At 38.1% G+C, this 22,888-nt stretch overlaps 1 protein-coding gene across 2 annotated transcripts in view; it reads right to left on the reverse strand.

Moving 5' to 3' along the window:
* Positions 1-1,934: 1,934 nt before the first annotated feature.
* Positions 1,935-22,888, reverse strand: part of ZNF280C (zinc finger protein 280C) — a 66,667-nt gene continuing 45,713 nt past the window's right edge. Inside the window, exons 13-19 of one of the 2 annotated variants that reach the window (XM_032757606.2) lie at positions 20,261-20,392; positions 15,698-16,008; positions 14,786-14,926; positions 9,101-9,163; positions 4,512-4,630; positions 4,336-4,372; positions 1,935-4,209 (exon numbers count right to left, since the gene is read on the reverse strand). In XM_032757606.2, coding sequence (XP_032613497.1) covers positions 4,194-4,209; positions 4,336-4,372; positions 4,512-4,630; positions 9,101-9,163; positions 14,786-14,926; positions 15,698-16,008; positions 20,261-20,392 — 819 coding nt within the window. In that variant the 3' untranslated portion in view covers positions 1,935-4,193. The remainder of the gene's footprint in view (positions 4,210-4,335; positions 4,373-4,511; positions 4,631-9,100; positions 9,164-14,785; positions 14,927-15,697; positions 16,009-20,260; positions 20,393-22,888) is intronic. The other variant, XM_032757607.2, reaches the window with a different exon arrangement.

Here is a 22,888-nt window from a genome sequence, read left to right on the forward strand (position 1 = left end):
TCACCATTAACATACTATACGTTTTTATTTATTTTCTATTGTCTGTCTCCCACCACAGAAATGAAAATCCCATGAAGGCAGAGATTTCAGTTTGTATTTCCAACAACTACAACAGTGCCAGGCACATAGTAGGTAATATTTACCGAATAAATGAGACTGAGGGGCTGGGCACGGTGGCTCAAGCCTGTAATCCCAGCACTTTGGGAGACCGATGTGGGCGGATCACAAGGTCAGGAGATCGAGACCATCCTGGCTAACACGGTGAAACCCAGTCTCTACTAAAAACACAAAAAATTAACTGGGTATCGTGGCGGGCTCCTGTAGTCCCAGCTACTCGGGAGGCTGAGGCAGAATGGTGTGAACCTGGGAGGCAGAGCTTGCAGTGAGCTGAGATCGCCCCACTGCACTCCAGCCTGGGCGACAGAGCGAGACTCCGTCTCAAAAAAAAAAAAAAAAAAAAAAAAAGAGACTGAAAGAGGTGTTTTACCAAAATGTGACAAAAAGAAGGGCAAGAATGTAAGTCTTTGTCATTTAGTGTTTTTTTAAAAAATAATAATAGTGATGGACTGAAACTGAGCCAATCATACCTTTTATTCAGTTGAAAACAAAAAAGGACACATGCATGACACGGCTATTTCTGAATCAGGTGAAATAACTAACAGTCTGAATGTGAAGAGGGATCATATTGTCAAGCTAAAACTCATTAACACCTATTAAAACTCAACTGCTTATAACAAGTAAGCTTAGTACTGACTGCATAAATAGTTTTAAACAAAGTTTAAAAAAAAGTGATGCTATGGGACACATAATTTCCCGAGCATTAAACTTTAAGAAAAATAACTTGATACATAGTATAAGCAACAGAATCCTATGGAAGAACACAAAACTGTACCTCTACCTAAAATACTGCTATAGCAAGAATGTGGTTTTTCGTATTTTTGAACTGTGATAGAGACAGAGAAAATATCTGTAAATAAAAAGACCAATGCTAAAAATGCAAATAAGTTGCTATTTCTGGGAAAAAGTTTAAAACTTAAAAGTTTGGTGTCATTAATGCTACTGAATGAAAATGATTTAAATGGCAAATTTCATACTACATATATTTTACCACAATAAAAAAAGTAAAAAAAAAAAAAAAGGGTAGAAAAATGGTGTTTGACAAAACATCCTAGAGAAAGGTATGGAAAGAAAAAACAGAGTATTACCAAGCCCACGACTATGACATAGCCCCTTTTGGAGATTTGGGAAAATCATTTAGAGCAGAAATCTGTTTGGAAAATTAAAATTAATGGATTCAACTCCTGATTATGAATTGCAAGGAGTATACTACATAGCAGTGGCCAATGACACTGGCTTTCAGTGTTTCAAAGTATATCAAAGCAGTTTTTTCTTTTTTTTTTTTTTTTTTTAAAAGGGTCTTGCTTTGTGGCTTAGGCTGGAATGCAGTGGTATGATCATAGTTCACTGCAGCCTTGAACTCCTGGGCTCAAGCAATCCTCTTGCCTCAGCCTCCTGAGTAGATAGGACTACAAGCATACGCCACCACACCCAGCTTTTTTTTTTTTTTGTGGTAGAGACAGTGTTGCTATGTTGCCCAGGCTGGTCTTAAACTCCTGCCTCCCACCTCAGCCCCTCAAAGTATTGGGGATTACTGGCATGAGCCACTGTACCTGGTCCAGTTCTAATTTTGGAGTTAAAAAACACCCATATTGAGTCAAACGACTTCAGAGCCTGCCCACCTTCATGATTATTAAGATCACAAAGGGGGCTTTTGATAGCTGCTCAAGAAATTAGTAAAGTGTAAATAGTTTGCTCTTAACTGTGCTGGAGGAAAAAGTACAAGATGTGCTCATCAGATAAAGCTTTCAGTCTGCAGGTCAAGCAATGAGGCTCCACGGAACTAGGAGCAAAGCAATGCTCCTATAGTTATATGATAGCTTTTATATGAAGTTATTTATTAGAAATTTCCAAGGCACTTTAACAATACAAATTTTATTAAAAAAATAACATCAAAACGGTTCAGCAAATCTGTATTCAATGTAACCAAAATAAACAAACAACAAATTAAAAAAAATATACATCTATATATATATGAGCAAGAAACAAGTGCATTTTTTGGTCCCAATATATTTTGAATATATTATCTTTATCCAGAGGAATTACATTAATGGCTAAGAAGGTATTATGTATTAGATGTATAGAAATGTAACTTTAAAACTTGTTTTAAGGTCTGTAAGAAGAGTTTTGCCAATTCTTTATGTCTTTGAAATCAGAATCCCTAAGCTAATGTTAATGATAGGCCCAAGATAGAGCATGTAATAATGTCTAATGGTCTGGACAAGTATGAAATTAAGAAGCTACCAATAAGTAGCTACATGAAATCTGTAGACAATTCTAAGAAATGTCTTGGAGTTTGTAATAAGAACAAAACAAACACAAAGAGAAGAGTTCAAAAGTAGACATAAAATGGACATCAGCAAATTTCATGAATCTGGGACAAACAAGTGACAGAAAAAAAAAAAAGAGTAAAATAAATTTAAGAACAATATAAAACCAAGCTACCAAAATAAAATTTAAAAAAATGTTTAAAAATGTGAATATCAGCCGGGCGCAGTGGCTCACACCTATAATCCCAGCACTTTGGGAGGCCGAGGCGGGTGGATCACGAGGTCAGGAGATCGAGACCATCCTGGCTAACATGGTGAAACCCCGTCTCTACAAAAAATTAAAAATTAGCCGGGCGTGGTGACAGGCGCCTGTCATCCCAGGTACTCGGGAGACTGAGGCAGGAGAATGGCGTGAACCCAGGAGGTGGAGCTTGCAGTGAGCCAAGATCGTGCCACTGCACTCCAGCCTGGGTGACAGAGCAAGACTCTGTCTTAAAAAAAGAAAAAAAAAATAAAGTGAATATCAGTATTGCTGAAAATTCCTAGAATATTGGATAAAACTTTAAATGAAAACATGAATAACTGACTTTGGGAACTCTAATTGTAGAAATTTTGTTTTTCCAAAAACAAGAAAGTAACCTTGGTTCCCAATACAACCAGAATTTTGATATTCCTTGGACTGCATGCCTGCTAGAGGAAGATTAAAGAACAGCAGCCAAAATGGTTAAACGTCAACCTGGACGTTGAAGCACTGATCTAAAAACAATATAAAACCAAGCTACCAAAATAAAACAAAATAAAATGTAAAAAATGTTTAAAAATGAGAATATTAGTATTGCTGAAAATTCCTAGAATACTGGATAAAACTTTAAATAACACGAACAACTGTGTCTTTGGGAACTGTAATAGAAATTTTCTTAATCTAAGAACAAGAAAGTTAACCTTGGTTCCCATACAATCAGAATTTTGATATTCCTTGGACTGCATGCCTGCTAGAGGAAAATTAAAGAGCAGCAGCCAAAATGGTTAAACGTCAACCTGGACGTTGAAGCAGTGATCTCATGGACTTTTCTTGGTTAGAATCGACCCATAAGCTTAAGATCAAAAGCCAAAGCCCCCAATGGGAAGTTGTGCTCTATTTAGTGGGCCTTGAGGTCATCTCTGGCCAAATCAGCATCAGCCTTATGGGAGGTCAGTCAGGTAGGAAGGGACTCTCCCCAAGATCTGATTTCTGAAGGCCACAAACTAGAGGAGGTCTCACAGTCAAATAATTCACATTTCTTGGAAAGAAAGAACAGGTATCAGTTGTGTCCATCAAAAGGTGACACTGTCCAGGAGTACCCTGGATATTTTTTGAAACTTATGTGTTGCTTCTTCATTTGAAAAATATGAAAAATAGAACAGTAATGAACAAGGAACGAAGAAAAAATGGTTATCTGACCTAAACATGTAAGACTTATAAGAAATTAAGAAAGCAGACAAAACAGACAGAAAAAGATGAACAGTCATATTATCTGGAATGTAATATTCTGAAGGCAAGTCAAGTATAGCAGAGAAAAACAGAAGGTATTTTTGGAGAGAGCCAACTGGAGAAAAAATATGTTAAGATATGTTAACCTGACACAAAGATAAGGTGGAATAACAATGTAGTGGCATCTGAAAGCTGAAAAGAGCTGAATAATGAGAGCTAGTGTCATGAACTTGGCTGTTTAACTGCCTTTGTGTGAGAAAATACTTCAGAACTTTGAACTTAGGAACTTCCAACTTGTCTTGCACCAGGTTGCACGAACTCCATGGAGTAGGAATCTATTTCAATGAGCAGCTTTAAAAAAAAAAAAAAAAAAAACTTTAATATTTTTCATTTATATTAATATTAATGATACATTAAAAAATACAACAGTGCTACAGTCCATCAAAGCAAAGTGCACTGAAGGAAAATTAAACTTACCCAGAAGTGGGTTCAGAAGTTGAGGTACTTTCAGAAACTGAAATCAAGAGTTTTACATTTACAATAGCATATATGAAGAGTGAGACTATCAATTTAATACATGGGTCCATATGGTGTCCGATCAAAAATACTGAAATAAGTATCAGAGAATCAAAGAAACAATTATATATACGTACCATTCTCTATTATAACTTGGCAAGTATGAGTTTTACGTTGACTTAAGTGTTTAGCCATACGGTCTAAGCCAGAAGAATCAGCTAGGAAATCACATTTAAGGCACACTAGAGTAATGCCCCTATGAAAAAAAAGAAGACAGTAAGAAATATTCTTATCATTTATGGAAATCCATATGAGCTCAATAATTATTTTTCCATGTACTAACTTGATTTACATTTTAGTCTCCACAACCGTCATTTTCCAATTTTGTTATATAAACTTGATATATTTAAAATGGTTCTCTAGAAAATGGCATCGCTGGCCGGGCGCGATGGCTCACACCTGTAATCCCAGCACTTTGGGAGGCAGAGGTGGATGGATCACCTGAGGTCAGGAGTTTGAGACCAGCCTGACTAATATGGTGAAACCTCATCTCTACTAAAAATACAAAAATTAGCCGAGCATCATGGCATGGCGTGAGTCTGTAGCCCCAGCTACTCTCAGCTACTCAGGAGGCTGAGACAGGAGAATTGCTTGAACCCAGGAGGCGGAGGTTGCAGTGAGCCAAGTTTGTGCCACTGCACTCCAGCCGCGAGACTATGTAAAAAAAAAAGGAGAAGAAAATGGCATCGCCATATTCAAATTACGCTAACATTTAGTGCTTTTTATAAATTGTCACCTCTCAACTTGTTGCTGAAAGCTAGGCATCAAGAGACTCAAAGCCTAGTCTCCCTTAACAACTTAATGTGTGCAAGTTACTACTTAAAAAGCAAGGATGGAATATTCATTCACTGAAATATATAAATACACATTTGCTGAGAACCCTCTTCACCCACACTGTACTACTAGGTATTGTAGGTATAACAGTAAACAAAAAAGGTAGTCTGTGGATTCTGCAATCTAGTATCTTAGTCAAATGAGGATAAAATTAGAAAAGAAATGTGAAGGTTTTAAAATCCTGTAATTATCATTATCAGTTTATTAACAAAGCATACATATACTTTTGAAGTTCATCAGATACTTTAAACTTAAATATTTCACCTCTATAGGAAACCAGTGGCATACCTTGGACTGACTTCTCTAGGTTTTTTTTTTTTTTTTGAGATGGAGTCTCGCTCTGTCGCCCAGGCTGGAGTGCAGTGGCACAATCTTGGCTCACTGCAAGCTCCACCTCCCGGGTTCATGCCATTCTCCTGCCTCAGCCTCCCAAGTAGCTGGGACTACAGGCGCCTGCCACCACGCCTGGCTAATTTTTTGTATTTTTTAGTAGAGATGGGGTTTCACCGTGTTAGCCAGGATGGTCTCGATCTCCTGACCTCGTGATCCACCCGCCTCGGCCTCCCAAAGTGCTGGGATTATAGGTGTGAGCCACCGTGCCCGGCTACTTCTCTAGTTTTAACAACGTGTTGTGGATTTACACCTAGCCAGAACTCCTGCACATCAAAAATTATCTTCATAAAACTGGAATCATGTGCTTTCCCCATGAAATTTAGGGGGAAAGTCTCTCTTATGATGCCATTTCCCTAATACTGAGGCTCAAATTTGTAGTTATCTCTTTCTTCTTACGTAAAACATTCAGTATTTCAAACGTTTTATGATGTTAATGATTTATTGAGTACTTACTCTATGCCAGTCTGAGGGTTTTTAGACATTACTGTCTGATCTAAATCTTATGGCAACCCAAAGAGATAGGTGCTATAATTATTACCTTTTTCAAGAGGACAGAATTAGTTTCAGTAATCTACCGAGGCCAGGATCAGGTTGGAAATGGAGCCCTTTGATTCTTAAGCCCATGCTCTTAAACATGATGTGATACCACCCCACCACCTTAGCCCAGGGCATTATTAAGTAAGTCTTAACCACTACAATAGCCTTAACCAGCCTATGTGTCTCATGCAGCTACAACTCATCTTGTATACTCCTCCAAAGTGATCTTCCTTCAGCACCCTTGATTCTACTCAAAACATCAGTGGCTTCCCCAATGTCTTCCAAATGAAAATTAAGCCCAAACTCCCTAGCCTTGTTTTCAAGGATTCAAAAATCTGCATTTAAGTTCAAAACTATCTCCCCAGACTGATCTTTTTTTATTTTTGGAATGGAGTCCCACTCTGTCACCCAGGCTGGAGTGCAGTGGCGCAATCTCGGCTCACTGTAACCTCCACCTCCCGGGTTCAAGTGATTCTCTTGCCTCAGCCTCCGAGTAGCTGCGATTACAGGCGCACACCACCATGCCTGGCTAATTTTTTTTTTGTATTTTTAGTAGAGATGGGGTTTTGCCATGTTGGCCAGGTTGGTCTCGAATTCCTGACCTCAGGTGATCCACCCACCTCAGCCTCCCAAAGTGCTGGGATTACAGGCGTGAGCCACCGCGCCTGGCCAACTTTGATCTTAATATAATACTATGCCATATGAACTTTGTGCTTCATCCAAATTTTACTCCTAGTTATTCACTGTGATTCAGGAGAATGTGTATAGTTTCTGCATTTTCCTTTCTGAACTTTTATTCATGTTATTTCTTCCAACTAGAATGCCCTTGTGCCTCTTCTTATAAGTAGAAACTTCTCTCCCCTTTGAAATCTGTATCTCTCACTGCACTTACTAGAAACCTCTTTGAATTACTGTAGTTATTTATGTTCACACCTTATATCCATATCCCTTTAATAAATTGTACATTCCTTGAAGGTTGGTACAAGCCTTCTTCTTCATCACGGTCATCTGTATAGGACTTCCTACGTTGTGTTAATACACGATAGGTGCACAATAAATAGCTAAACAATATTTCATTTTAACAAAATAGTAATTATGAAAAAATTGTTTATAGAAATACAAAATGCTATGTCCATACAGATTTTTTTTTTTTAATTTTTTGAGACTGAGTCTCACTGTGGCCCATGCTGGGGTATAGTGGCGCAATCTTGGCTCACTGCAACCTCCGCCTTCCAGGTTCAAGCAATTCTCGTGCCTCAGCCTCCCGAGTAGCTGGGATGACAGGCATGCACCACCACGCCCGGCGAATTTTTGTATTTTTAGTAGAGATAGGGTTTCATCATGTTGGCCAGGCTGGTCCTGAACTCCTGGCCTCAAGTGATCCACCCGCCTTGGCCTCCCAAAGTGCTGGGATTACAGGTGTGAGCCACTGCACCCGACCCATACACAGAATTTGACCAATTTTCTATTTAGATGTGAGATCCACTCAAGTTGAAAAAAAAGCACCTCAGATCTTTCAAATCATACAGTTAATTTAAACACCAAGCATACAATTGAGCTTGACCATAATGTGGTAAAAATCAAATCGAAGTCTCATCTTTAGAATTAAATCTCTTTTCATTCTTAAGTAAAGGTAACACCTAATATATTTTACTCTTTTCTAATTCCTCGAATTCAATGCTTTAAAAATAGCATATTTTTTTTTTTTTTTTTAGATGGAGCTTTGCTCTTTTGCACAGGCTGGAGTTAAGAGGTGCAATCTCGGCTCACTGCAACCTCTGCCCTCCGGGTTCAAGCGATTCTCCTGCCTCAGCCTCCCAAGTAGCTGGGATTACAGGTGCCTGGCACCATGCCCGGCTAATTTTGGTATTTTTAGTAGAGACAGGGTTTCGCCATGTTCGCCAGGCTGATCTCGAACTCCTGACCTCAGGTGATCCACCCGCCTCAGCCTCCCAAAGTGCTAGGATTACAGGTGTGAGCCACTGCACCTGGCCTAACATGAGTATGTTTTGAAAATACAATAAAAATTTCCTCTATGAGCTGCTGGTCCAACATTATCCACATAATTCATTTTCAACAGATACATTAACTTATTCAACAAATATTCACCAAGTGCCTACTATGTGCCAGGTACTGTGTGCCTGGCAAACATCTGTCAACATGAGCAAAATAATTAACAAAGGAAGATGGAGTCAAAAGATATCAAAATCATGTAAAAAAAACAGATGTTTAGTTGATTCTGAGCTAAATGTGTGTGGTGTAACCAATGGTAATTATCAATGCCTTTAGAAATATTTATCCATTTTTCTTTCTTTTTCTCCCTCTTCCTTCTCCTTCTTCGTCAAACAGAGGATTGAGTTATTATCATTGATCCATACAAAGTCCCTCTCTCATTTATTTTCTTTAATTCCCACCCCCCATTTCTATTCCCCATCTTCCCATGTGCAACCTTCCTAATATGTTTGATATGTATCTGTTTGTATGTATGTTTAGAAAATGTTTTTGTGTGCAAAAAAAAAATTAATAAAAAAAGAAAAAAAAGAAAAAAAATTTATCCTTTTTTTCTGTACAGTAAACAAGTTATATACTTTAATTCTAAAAACATTAACAATTATGAAGGCTATATATTGATTTCAAGTATTATGGTATTTTCATAAACTTACTTCTATTCAGATATGGTTGGAGAACCTTATTTTTGTTATTTTACAAATGCAAATGCATGAAGGTTTCATATTAATGCTTGGCACTACAGAGTTTAGTCAGAGATGATAGGCTATCCCTCCAACTTTGGTCCAAGGACATAATAAACAGAACTCTATCATTTCCAAAGTAGGTACTCCAACATCAGGTTTAAAAAAATTACTGCAATATTTCAATTGAAAGAAAAAAAATCAATGATTACCTGAGAGTTCCTGAATGCTTCTTGAAAATACAAAACCGTTTACCTGGATGGTTGCTATGAGAGCTGGAGAAACACGAGACAAACAAGATTTTATTAATTTTATTATATAACACCCTATTAATTTTATGACCACATTTCAAGCCAATGCTTAATTTCTTAGTTTTGAATAAAAGATCATGATCTAAATAATAAAAGTCTGTTGGTTATAGCTATAATCTGAATTTTTTGTGTCACCCCAAAATTCATATGTTAAAATCTTAACCCCCAAAGTGATGGTATTAAGAGGTGGGGCCTTTGGGAGGTGATTAGGTCATGAGGGCAGAGCCCTTATAAGATTAGTGCACTTATAAAAGAGATACTAGAGAGCCAGTGTGCCCCTTCCACCATGTGAGGACGCAGTGAGAAGGTGCTGTCTATGAGGAATGGGCCCTCACCCAGACACCGAATCTGCCGGCACCTTGATCGTGGACTTTCCAGCCTCCAGAACTGTGAGAAATAAATTTCTGTTGTTTATAAGCTACCCAGTCTATATTTTGTTGTAGCAGCCTGAATGGACGAAGACATCTCTCTTTAATTCAAAAATTTTAACTTACATTCCACTTTACCTGTATATTTTCTAATGACATATTTTCCTGAGAGTTTTCTTAGATGATCAGTACCTCACCATTACTAAAAACAATGCTTGAGTTAAAAATGCAGCATCAAATTAAAGTTTTTTAATTATTAAGAGTAAGAACAATTTAAAAGATATTTGATAATGTATTTTGCTATGATAGAAATTGTTATAATAATAATTATTTTTTGTTTCAGAGTCTTGCTCTGTCACCCAGGCTGGAGAATAATAATTATTTATTACATTTTAATCTTAATATGTTTGGGGAGGGGGATAATCAGAATGATCCTGGAAGTAAACACTACTTGAGATAAAAGCCATTGCCTAATTCAATAAACATGAAACATTTAAAGAGTCCTTTGCAACTACCAGGAGAACTTTCAAAGACAGCAAATTAAGAGAAGCAGAGCTCATGAATTAAAACAATGCTTCTCCTACACACAGATCAGAAAACCACTGATCTAGCTTCACAGCCAATGTTAATAGCTTTTATGCCTCCCTTTAAAATGATAATGAAAGCTTTCCTGTGTTAGAAAACCAGGCAGTGGTGGCGGGCGCCTGTAGTCCCAGCTACTCGGAGAGGCTGAGGCAGGAGAATGGCGTGAACCCAGGAGGCGGAGCTAGCAGTGAGCCAAGATCGCGCCATTGCACTCCAGCCTGGGTGACAGAGCGAGACTCCCTCTCAAAAAAAAAAAAAAAAACGAAAACCAGGCAAAATTAGCCAGGATTAGCCTAGCACAGTATTACTCAAAGTGTGGTCCATGGACCAGCATCATCAGCATCACCTAGAAGCTTATTAAAAATACAAAGTTTCAGGCCTTACTGCAAACATAGTGAACTAATCTCTGGCAGTGGGGCCCAGAAATCTGTTTTCCCAAGTTTTCCAGCTGATTCTTATGCAAGCTAGTTTGAGAAGCACTAGCCCTATCTTGCACTGACAGACCCAACACAGCAGGTCAACAGTTACCCTCAGACACAAGGTAACCATCACCAGCTTACTATATATGCATGGGAAAATAAAGATTCTGGCTAGCTGTAATTCCAAGAAAATATCCTCAGAATAGGCACCATGGTGAATACAAAGAAAGAGCTTCTCTCTCAAAGAGATAATAGAGACACATGTGAGGCAGAAGAGCAGAATGTTACGGAACTCAAAGAAAGGAATGATTCCTATGAATGGCTGTGCCGATCAGATACTTCACAGAGGGTGAAATGAGAGGAAGGAGAGGGGCATTCCAGAGAATAATCAAGAATAAGAAAAAACTACCTTAAATACTGAATATGAAGAGCCTATACATTGGGGAAGACAGATCAATTTTGAGGGCCTGTCTTCTCACAATAGAGTTGGCATAGCCTGGGAATAAAGGTACTCAACCTCTGAGAAAATGAAGCCTCTGAACATACAGAACTCAAACCTATGACAAAAGCCCACACCGAGTAGGAGTGCCTGAACCAATGAGGGAAACAGTGTACCCTTGCAAGTAGGGGAAAAGCAAAGGGACCTACGAGGCCCTTAGAAGAGTAGAAGCGGAAGCTTTCAGTTCTAGATGAGGTTAATGATGAGTAAGAGCTCAGTGTTTGTGATGACAGTACAGGGGCTCACTAGAAATTAGGAAATGTTATGAAGGTAACTTTAGGTCAATTGGGAATGTTCGGGGATAGAATGGGGCTGAAGGTTCTACAAGACAGTTGGTGAGCCTATGGAAAATCGGAGAAGGGAGGACGGAATGACACATGGGTTTAAGTAATGCCAAAAATATTTTCCAGTTTAATCCTCTATAAATTAGTGGCAGAATTAAAGCCTCACTAGGGCAGCCAAGTGTTTAGCACAGAATAAGAGAACAACATTACTCACAGCAGTGTACTGGGGGAAGGGTTGGCTAGGGTCTGCTTTAGAGAAACTGGGGTGCAGATGCAGAACCACTGTAGTAGTGGAAGAGGCAAACTGGTAAACTGCAAAAGGTGGACTCTCCGGAAGCTAGGATGTATAGTGGCAGATCAAGAGAACTCCATGGGCTTCAGAAACTTGGGATAGTAAATTATTTCTAGCTGGTGCTTCATGTTTATGCAAATGATGCCCTGAAACAGACTGAGCTTAAAGGGTATTGAAGTAAAAGTGGTTTGAATCCTAGTTAGAAACAAACAGTTGGGTCTCAGGGAAACTCAGCTTTGAAATCAGAGGATTTACTGTTGAAAGGTAAAAGATAAAACCTCAAGAATGGTTAAGGTACCAAGAAAGGGATTATAAGAGAACAAGAACAGTTGAAGGGAGAAAAGATAATTATATACAGGAGGAGTAGCCAAAAGGAAAGAAGAAAAACGGTGGTAACAGTTTAACAGAAGTTGAGAAGAGTTCCAAAAGTAAGTGATCAAAAATATCAAATACTCTGAAGAAGTCATAGAGGAGTAAGAATGAAAAATAATGAGTACATCTAGTGGTTAGGATATGACTGACAACCTTTAAAGGAGAAGCTTTAGCTGTATGTAGGTGGGTGGGGGGGGTGGTGGTGGGGTGACACTCAAATCACAAAGAGTCAAAAAATGACAAACAGGCTAGTAAAGAATACTCTTTATAAATGTTGATGGTAAATGGAGAACAAGAAAACATGCAAAGTAAGGGCAGATCTTCCTCATCCTAAAAACATGCCTGAAAATATCTACAGACACAATGAATGTGGTAGAGAGAAAGAGATGAACTGAAGGTCCAAAATAATGAAATAAGGGTGTGGAGGAAATGCAAGAGATGACAAACAGGGTTAACTTAAAAAAAATGGGACATGTCTGTTTTTTGAGATTAATGTCTGAAGGAAAAAAAACCTTGAGACAGGAAAAAGTTAATCTTGAGAAAAACAAAAAGTATGACCTCTGAGTAATTATTAGGCAAGGTTAACAACTGAGGGACTAGAATAAAATCTGACAGATGTTGTAGAAAAAAGCAAAGCCCTATTTTTGGCCGGGCATGGTGGCTCACACCTGTAATCCCAGAACTTTGGGAGGCCCAGGCGGGCGGATCATGAGGTCAGGAGATCAAGACCATCCTGGCTAACATGGTGAAACCCCATCTCTACTACAGATACAAAAAAAAAAAAAAAAATTAGCCAGGTGTGGCGGCGTGTGCCTATAGTCCCAGCTGCTGGTGAGGCTGAGGCAGCAGAATGGCATGAACCCAGGAGGTGGAGCTTGCAGTGAGCCGAGATCATGCCACTGCACTCCAGCCTGGATGACAGAGCAAGACTCCGTCTCAAAACAAAACAAAACAAAACAAAAACAAAGCGGTATTTTTAAAAGGGCAGGACCAAATTAAAGATTTGATGAATTCAGAGCTGATTGAATCAAGTATGGTGTGGTAGTCTAGAACTGAGCATAGGGATACACCAAAAAGGATGAAAGATGCAAAGATAGCAAGACTAAGCATGCCTGAAGATATAAAGAATTTTAGGACAGAAACAAAGCAGCATTCGAAACAGAAGACCTTGAGGGCGTGGTTGGCTACAAAATTGAATTGATACTACTGGACTAGAAAAATGGGTCAAGACTCTGAAAGTCATGGAGTAATGAGAATTCAAAATAAGTATTGTCTACAATGAGGTAAAATGGGATGGTGTTAAGAAAGGGAATACAACAAAGCAGAAAGGGATGTAAAGTGCTAGCACTGAAGAAGTAAAGGTATCATAAGGTCAGGCTGACCACCAAAGAGAAAAAAAAACCCTGCAAGCCAGGTGCTGAAGCCATCAAAAAATGTGAGTGAATCCTTCAAAGTGGTAGCTGATTATGAACAGAAAATAATATAGAAGTCTTGTTATAATCTGCAAGAAAACCACTTTTATTGGTTATACCTATTTCTTTTTTTAAAAATAGAAATGAGGTCTTGCTATGTTGCCCAGGCTGGTCTTGAACTCCTAGGCTCAAGCAATCCTCCCTCCTTGGCCTCTTAAAGTGCTGGGATTACAGGCACGAGCCATTGTGCCTGGCTAGTTATATCTTATTTCTAACTGAAAATAAATGGAAATATCTTAATTAGAATAATGAACTTATATTTATATCTGGACACTTTTTGGTTATTTAAAATAAAATCCATTCTGAAGGAATAAAGCAAGCCCCTATGAATGAGGTTCAAATGAAAGTAAGGGGGGCTCTGAAGTCTTTCCCTTGTGTAGAGTAGATCATAGGTGCTCAAATTAAGTTGAATCAATGCATGAAAAGGAATTGCAACGGTAGCATCATGACTGGAATATTCCTACAGTCTCTTATGTTTCACTGAATGAATGCAAAGATGGATGATCATAAAGACAAATGGACAGACAGACGCGGGAGACAGAGACAGGATAATGTTCTTAGCATCATTAAAAAGCCTGGAGCCTCTCAAAGTGATCGCTTTGAAGAGGATAACACTCATGAAATTACATATACAGGGGTCCCTGTATCCATGGAGGATTGGTTCTAGGACCTCCTGCAGGTATCCAAATCTGCACAGACTCAAGTCTCTGATATAAAATGGCATAGTACTTGCATATAAACTATACATATCCTGCTGTATACTTTAAATCATCTCTAGATTTGTGAACCTATGATGCCTAATACAATGTAACTGCTATTACATAGTTTTATACTGTATTGTTTAGAGAATAATGATGGGAAAAAGGTTTGTACATGTTCAGTAGAGACATAATTTTTTAAAATACTTTTATACAGTTGGTTGAATCCACAGATGTGGAATGCAAGAGCTGATCATATTTATTTGATAAATATATTGAAAACACTTAACATTTTATGTTAAAAAATAACCACTTTTTGAAAGACATAAAAGAAAAAACAAGTCCCATAGAAAAACAAACTTCCCTAACAAACTCATTTTAATTTCATTAGTCTAATTGTTCTCAGAGTTTTTGTCCCAGTAATTTTATGAGTTACTATGCTGGAAAATAGTACAAGGAACATCTTAGAAGTTCCCTATTGCTAGATCCTTTTAGTTCCTTGATGAGACAAACTTGCTTTCAATAGGATAATTCTGTTTTCAAAAAACAAATGGCCCAAATAGAAATTCTGATTGGCAGTTTACATGTTTAACTTACCTCATCATATGATTTACAAAGGCTTTGTTACAGTTAGTATTGTACTTGCACAAACTGCAGCGGATGTATATAGAGAAGTGGCTTGCAAAATCTTTTATTTTGGAATGACATTCAATGCACTTGTGAATTCCCCAACGACACCTTATGGAGACGGAGAAAAAAGATAAAAATACATTATAAAACAAAAATAATAGGGGAAAATCTTATTAACATTTTATTAACTGAAGCCAAAATGTTTAAATTGGTATCTTTAAGTAGACTCATAATTTGAAGATTTGCTTTGAAACAAGCTAGAGTAAATGTAAAAAATTTAACACCAGTTAACATTTCCCTGGAATAAAAGGGATCAAATAAACCAATTAATCTATCTTTTTTTTTTTTTTTTTTTTTTTGAGACGGAGTCTCGCTCTGTCGCCCAGGCTGGAGTGCAGTGGCGCAATCTCGGCTCACTGCAAGCTCCGCCTCCCGGGTTTACGCCATTCTCCTGCCTCAGCCTCTCCGAGTAGCTGGGACTACAGGCGCCCGCCACCACACCCGGCTAATTTTTTGTGTTTTTTTTTTTTAGTAGAGACGGGGTTTCTCCGTGGTCTCGATCTCCTGACCTTGTGATCCGCCCGCCTCGGCCTCCCAAAGTGCTGGGATTACAAGCGTGAGCCACCGCGCCCGGCCCCAATTAATCTATCTTAAGATAAAAGCACAAAATATAAGATTAGTGTAAAAGATGAAAATTAGAGAATAAACACAATGACTCAAGTTCTGCTCAGCAGTTGTAAAAAGTACCTTTTTCTCATTTGCTTGGTCTTTATGCCAGATAAGTGACTATCATGTAAATGTGTAAGAGGGTTCTGTGATATGGTAAATTATATACTTAAGATTAAATTTGTATTGTATATCAGGAATAAAAGATATTACCTTAAGTTCTTCAAAGCAAGGCTCATTTTATTTTTTCTGTTGCGCTGTCGCTTTTGCTTGTAAGAGGGTTTTGCTTTGGACTTAGCTATATGTCTCCTTGGCTTACTTGTATTAGCTTTACTTGCAGTGGATGTAGTTGCACGAGGCTTACTTGTCTTAGATCTACCGGCATTAGATTTTCTAGGATTTTTAGCAGTTGTATTTTGAGATGTCGGAGGTGTGACCTGAAGAAAAGAAGTGCCTGGAGCACAACCGGAAGGTGCAGTTGGTAATTTTGACTGGTGAGGTCCAAGTGAAGCTCGAATAGTAACCTATAAAAACAAAGCCAATACATATTTTTAGAAAAGTAACCATCGCATTAGTATTAAAAGTATCATTGTAAGCCGTAAATATCACATTTACGGTAAATTGGTTTTTGACAAGGGTCCCAAAACATTTCCAATGGGGCAAAAAATAGTCTTGATGAATGCTGCTAAAAAAACTGATATCCATGTGCAAAAGAATGAATTTGAACCCCTACCTCATATTATATACAAAAATTATCTCAAAATGTATTAAAGACCAAATTCTAAAAGGTAAAACTATAAAACTCTTAGAAGAAAATACAGTAGTAAATTCTTGTGAGCATGAGTTAGGCAATGGTTTCTTATATATGACACCAAAAGCACAAGCAAATAGATGAAATAGATGAATAGGCATTTCTTCAAAGAAGATACACAAACGGCCAATAAGCACACAAAGAGATGGTCCACATCATTAGTCACCAGGGAAATGCAAATGAAATCCCAAATGAGATGCCCCTTCACACCAACCAGAATGGCCATAATAAACAGACAATAATAAGTATTGGCTAGGACGTAGAGAAATGAGAACCCTCATACATTGCTGGTGGGAATGCACAACAGTGTAGTTACAATGAAAAACAGTTTGGCGGCCGGGTGTGCTGGCTTAGGCCTGTACTCCCTGAACTTTGGGAGGCCGAGGTGGGAGGATCACTTGAGGTCAGGAGTTTGAGACCAGCCTGGCCAAAATGGTGAAACCCCATTTCTTTTAAAAATACAAAAAATTAGCCAGGCATGGTGGCAGGTACCTGTAATCCCAGCTACTCAGGAGGCTGAGGCAGGAAAATTGCTTGAACCCAGGAGGCGGAAGTTGCAGTGTGCCAAGATCGCACCACTGCACTCCAGCCTGGGCAACACAGCGAGACTCCGTCTCAAAACAAAACAAAACAAAACAAAACAACAAAAAAAGAAAAACAGTTTGGCAGTTTCTCAAAATATTAAAGGTAAGAGTTACCATTTGACTCAGCCATTCTACTCAGAGGTATATACCCACGAGAAATGAAAACATACGTTCACACAAAAACTTGTACATGAATTTTTACAGCAGCATTATAGCCAAAAAGAAGAAAAAACCCATATGCCCACCAACAGATGAAAGGATAAAATGTAGAATATCTATGCAGTGGAGTATTACTCAGCCACAAAAAAGAATGGAGTACTAAAACATGGTACAATATCAATGAACCTACAAAACATTATGCTAAGCAAAAGAAACCAGTCCCTAAAGATGACATATTGTATGATTCAATTTATATGAAATGTCCAGAATAGGAAAACCCATAGACACTAAAAGCAGACTAAAATTTGCACAGGTCTAGTGGAGGGGAAATAGTGAATGCTAAAGGGTATGGGGTTTCTTTTGAGGGTGATAAAAATGTTTTAAAATTTATTGTAGTGATGTTTGCCCAAATCTGAATATACTAAAAACCATTGAACTGTGTACACTGTAAATGGGTGAACTGTGTGATATATGAATTATAGCTCAATAACACTGTTACCAAAAAACCACTGCAATATAAAGTTAAAATCATTATTTTGAAAATGGCAAGTATAAACTACAATCAGATAAGCCTTCTACTTATTCTAAATGGTCATATTGATTAAATGAAATTTACCTTGATATTTACTTACTGTTGTAATATTAGTTTTATATTGAGAACGGTTGTATGTTAACAGATATTAACGAATAATTAGGAGTTAGTACAAATTAGACGAATATCAGAAGAGCACATTCCATAGCTATTTTATGCTTCCATAGAATTAAAAAGGTCTGGGTGTGGTGGCTCATGCCTGTAATCTCAGCACTTTGGGAGGCCAAGGTGGGTGGACTGCCTGAGCTCAGGAGTTTGAGACCAGCCTGGGCAACTCATCTGTACCAAAAATGCAACAAAATTAGCTGGGCATGGTGACATCCGCCTGTGGTCCCAGCTACTTGGGAGGCTGAGGTGGGAGGATCGCTTGAGCCTGGGAGGCAGAGGTTGCAGTGAGCTAAGATGGCACCACTACACTCCAACCTGGGTGACAGAGTGAGACCCCTGTCTCAAAAACAAACAAACAAACAAAAAAACCCAACTAACTAAAAGGCTTTCACAAATAGAGAGGTCAAAATGTAATATAGAGGCCTGAAATAATAACTCTGGAAAGGCCTGCATTACCCTCTGGTAACTATAAAACAGATTTTTAGTAAATGTGACCTCTTCCTGGGGGATCGGGGGCATGATTTCTGCTTCCAAGGTTATGGTGGAGCTTATATCAATTCATCACACAGCATGGTGGTTATAATAATGCTCAGAATTTCCTTAATGGTAGCATAAAATTTATCATTTACTATTTGGAAAAAGAAAATGTTTGTATCTATTGGTTACTAATAGAAAACAGTCACCCACTAACATTCTCTTTAATCATTTGATTACACTCCCCCCCACGTACTTGAAGAACAGCTTCTATGAAGTCCTATGAAATATATGTGGTATAGAAAAGCACTGAAGCAGAACTTGTTAGCTTGCAAAAAGAAAATACATGTTTTGAAAGCACTAGAGTAGAAGTCAAAAGACCTGAGTTTAAGAATCTTAGTACTACCTCTTCCTAGCTACATGACCTTGAGTAAGGAATTTAGCCTCTCTGAGCCTCTTCTTCTCTAATATGGGGATAATACCTGCCTTGTCTACCTCACTGGATCACCGCATAGGTTAAATAATAAAATGTATGGAAAGACACACTGAACACTTAATTCTAAAGTGCTATAAGACATATAGTATCATTATTATCAATATTATCATTACTATTGGTATCTTATTAATAAGGGAAGATGTGAGAGAGGATTGCACTGCCTACATTAATATTCTGCATGTCTAATACCAACATGGAACAAATGGATTGCACGGAAGGATGCCAGATGGTTTATCTTACACTAGATATTCAGATAATTGTTTTATATTATTTTTGTTAATTTAAATAGCAGACATACTCGCATTCAAAAGTATGTACTCAAAGTGAAATACAAATGTTTAGGGATTATCTCACCTTGGATTATCTATCTATTCACTGGAGAAAATATTCAAGAGCTAACTTTATGTAAAGAAGTCAGAGGGCCAGGCGTGGTGGCTCATGCCTGTAACCCCACACTCTGGGAGGCCGAGGCGGGCAGATCACTTGAGGCCAGGAGTTTGAGACTAGCCTGGCCATGTTGGTGAAACCCGGTCTCTATTAAAAATACAAACAATTAGCTTGACATCATGCTGCATGCTTGTAATCCCAACTACTTGGGAGACTGAGGCACGAGAATCACTTGAACCCGGGAGGCGGAGGCTGCAGTAAGCTGAGATCGCGCCACTGCACTCCAGCCTGAGGGATAGAGTGAGACTCTGTCTCAAAAAAAAAAAAAAAAAAGTCAGAGAAAACATACATATATAAGGCAAACAAGGAGAAAGAAATTTGTAGTCTGATGTGTGCTTGCTCATGAAAAACAGCAATGCTATGCTATCCAGGAGCAAAACTTGCTTCTCTGAGAGTAGATTAGTAATACTAACTTCAACAAACCTACGGCATTTAAGGCACTATGACAGATGCTGGGGACACAAAGATAAATTAAATATAATTCCCGATCTTAAATATCTTACAGTCTAGCAACTTTGAAAAAGATATACACACTGACAACTGGAATAGCTCAAAAAACAGCCTACAGAACATTGAAACGACCTGCCAACTTAGTCTACAATCTAGTTGCACTAGAAATACCCCTCCAACAAACCACGTCAATCAACTAAAAAAAAAAAATGGTTAGAAGTTTTTCTTTACAAGCATAAGAATGATAAAATCTAAAATTAAAGTCTTAATAACAATCAGAGGTCAATTTTAATATTATATTCACTAGATAAACCAGGCAGTAGTTTGTTTCTATTATCATACAAAATGTTAAAAATACAGCATATTTAAAACTCACTTTTGGGGTGCATGTGATATTTTGATACGAGCATACAATACGTAATGATCAAATCAGGGTAACTGGGGTATCCATCACCTCAAGTATTTATCATTTATTTGTGTTAGGAACATTCCAATTCCACTCTTTTAGTTATTTTGAAATATACAATAAATTATTGTTAACTACAGTTGCCCTAGTGAGCTTTCTAACACTAGATCTTATTCCTTCTATCCATAATAAAAAAAAAAAATTAATAGAATGTGCAAAAAACCACCAAAAACTCCCTCACAAACTCACTTTTGTTCCAGGAGGCAATCCTTCTAGTTCTTTAGGCTTTATAAATGTACGATGCTGTGCCTTATGTTCAGCTTTCTCCTTGCTGGTCAAAAATTGTAGTCTGCATTTTGGGCAACGATGAACTCCTTTTTTCTGTTTACAGAAAATATTAGATATAATAACTTCCACCACGAACCACAAATCCTAGGAGCTGAAATTGCTCTTTATTCTAAAATCTAAATAAATTTACAACCAGAATTTTACCATCTCCCACCACAGACAATTCAAAATGATCTATTATTTAAAAGTACTCCTTGTGTTAGTATTTGAGTTTCAAAAGCATTAGTTACCATATAAGGATCAAACATAAAAAGTATATAATTAGATTTAAATTGGAAAAGTTCTATACTGATTGCAGAGGCATAAATAAGAATAGATCCCAATCTATTGTTTGAGAAACGCTTGACTACATCCCTCCTCAAACCTAGTCCCATTATTATTTTACCAATGGGAAATGGGACCCAAGAGAAATTTGCACTTGCCCATAGCTGGTTAGTGTTCTTTCTACTATACAACTGCAATCTTTATGCATATGTTCTCATTAATTAAAATATATTTTATATTTATTATAAATTTAGAACAACATACAAATACAAAAGAAAGCTTTCTTTAAAGATGTATCTCCACCAGCTCATCATTATTTGCATATAAAACACAAACAATCTTTTAGGAAAACCAAATGAGGTAACATGTATGAAGTATCTAGTAGTTATTGGTGCATAAAAGACATTTGCTAAATAAAAGCTCTTTACAAAGTTCAAAGCAATATATAAAGATAAGGTGTTTGCATTACTATTTTAGTTTGATCTTCAGACTATTTTAGAAGTGTGGTGTACTGGATCATACCACAGGTACAGTAAACACAAAGATTTACCTGTAGGTGCTCAAGAGAGAAGGGGAAAGAAGAAAATCTCAGCCAAGTAACAGACAGCAAATTAAGATGATGGACAGAATGTTCCCGCAGAGTACAGTTCCCACAAATTTTTTCTCTACCTATACCTATACCTCATCCAGTTTCATGGCTTTAAATAGCATCCACCCACCACCTACTTGACATCTCTTGATGTCTAACAGGTATTTCAAATCAACATGGACAAAAAGTTGAACTCTAGATTCCTCTCATTCATCCTGAGTGGGGAAGGGCACAAAATCTGTTCCTTCCCTACTCTTCCCAATATCTCAGTATATGGGATCTAAATTCTTGCAGCTGCTCAGGACAAAAAATACTTGGTCACTCTTAACTCTTCTCTTTCTCTTACATCCCACATTCAACAAATTAATAAAACCTGTCAGTGATACCTTAATAAAAAAAACACTTATAATCTTTCAATTTCTCATCACCTCCAATCACTGCTACTATACTTGTCTGAGCCACTTACGAGGACTCTTGCAATAGCCTCCTATCTTCTATTTCCATCCTTTCTCCTTCTACAGTCTGTTCTTCCCATAGCTGTCAGAGTGATCTTAAAATGTTACAGATCTTTCACATGGTTAAACCCTCCAAATGGCTTTCCATAACACTCCAGAATCCCGACTCTGGCTTACAAGTCCTCAAATGATCTGGCTTACATTCTATTGCCACAACTTCATCTCCTACTACTTTTCCTCTCACTTGTTTCCTGTGCTCCAGCCACACTGGCCTCCTTGCTCTTCCTTGAATATCCTAGGTATATGTTCACCTCACTGCCTACCTATTATTCCCTCTACCTGGAACATTCTCTCCCAGATGAGTAAGCCACATGACTTACTCTTTTATTCCCTTTGGAGAAGCCCTCTTTGACCACACCATTTAAAAAACAGAAACCACTCCTTCACCTGAGCCCTGGCACTCCCTATCTACCTCTATTTTCTTCCCATGGTACTTACCATCAGCTGGCATACATATACATTCAACCACACACACACACACACACCCTTCTCTACCATGATGCATTATTTCAGTGAGTACAAACCTTGCTTTGCTTGCTTCTATATCCCCAGTACCTAAAACAGTCCTTGGCATTTATTAGGCACTCAAATATTTGTTAAATAAAGAAATAAAGTGAGGCAAGAGACTGACAGTACAAACGAGCAGCAGGCACAATTTAACTAGTTCAAAGTGTCTGCCATTTCATTCAATGAGTATTTATTTGTCCAGAGCCCCAAGATGGGAGACATTAACTATTCCCTTAATTGGACTTGAGTCCTGCATATCCCTTTTATGTATGTATGCTTGCATTGTGCTAATGATCACGGATGACACTTTTTTTTGTTTTTTGAGATACAGTTTTGCTTTTGTTGCCCAGGCTGGAGTGCAATGGCGTGACCTCGGCTCACTGCAACCTCCGTCTCCTGGGTTCAAGCAGTTCTCCTGTCTCAGCCTCCCAGGTAGCTGGGATTACAGGTGCCTGCCACCACACCCGGCTAATTTTGTATTTTTAGAGATGGGGCCAGGCTGGTCTCGAACTCCTAACCTCAAGTGATCCACCCTCCTCGGCCTCCCAAAGAGCTGGGATTACAGGCGTGAGCCACCGTGCCCAACTAATACATTTTTAAAATAATGTTTAACCAAAGAAACAGTAACTTGTTCCATGGGTACAGAAAAAGTTA

This window comes from Hylobates moloch, unplaced genomic scaffold, assembly GCF_009828535.3.
Source record: "Hylobates moloch isolate HMO894 unplaced genomic scaffold, HMol_V3 SCAFFOLD_7, whole genome shotgun sequence".
In the NCBI taxonomy this organism is placed as follows: domain Eukaryota; kingdom Metazoa; phylum Chordata; class Mammalia; order Primates; family Hylobatidae; genus Hylobates; species Hylobates moloch.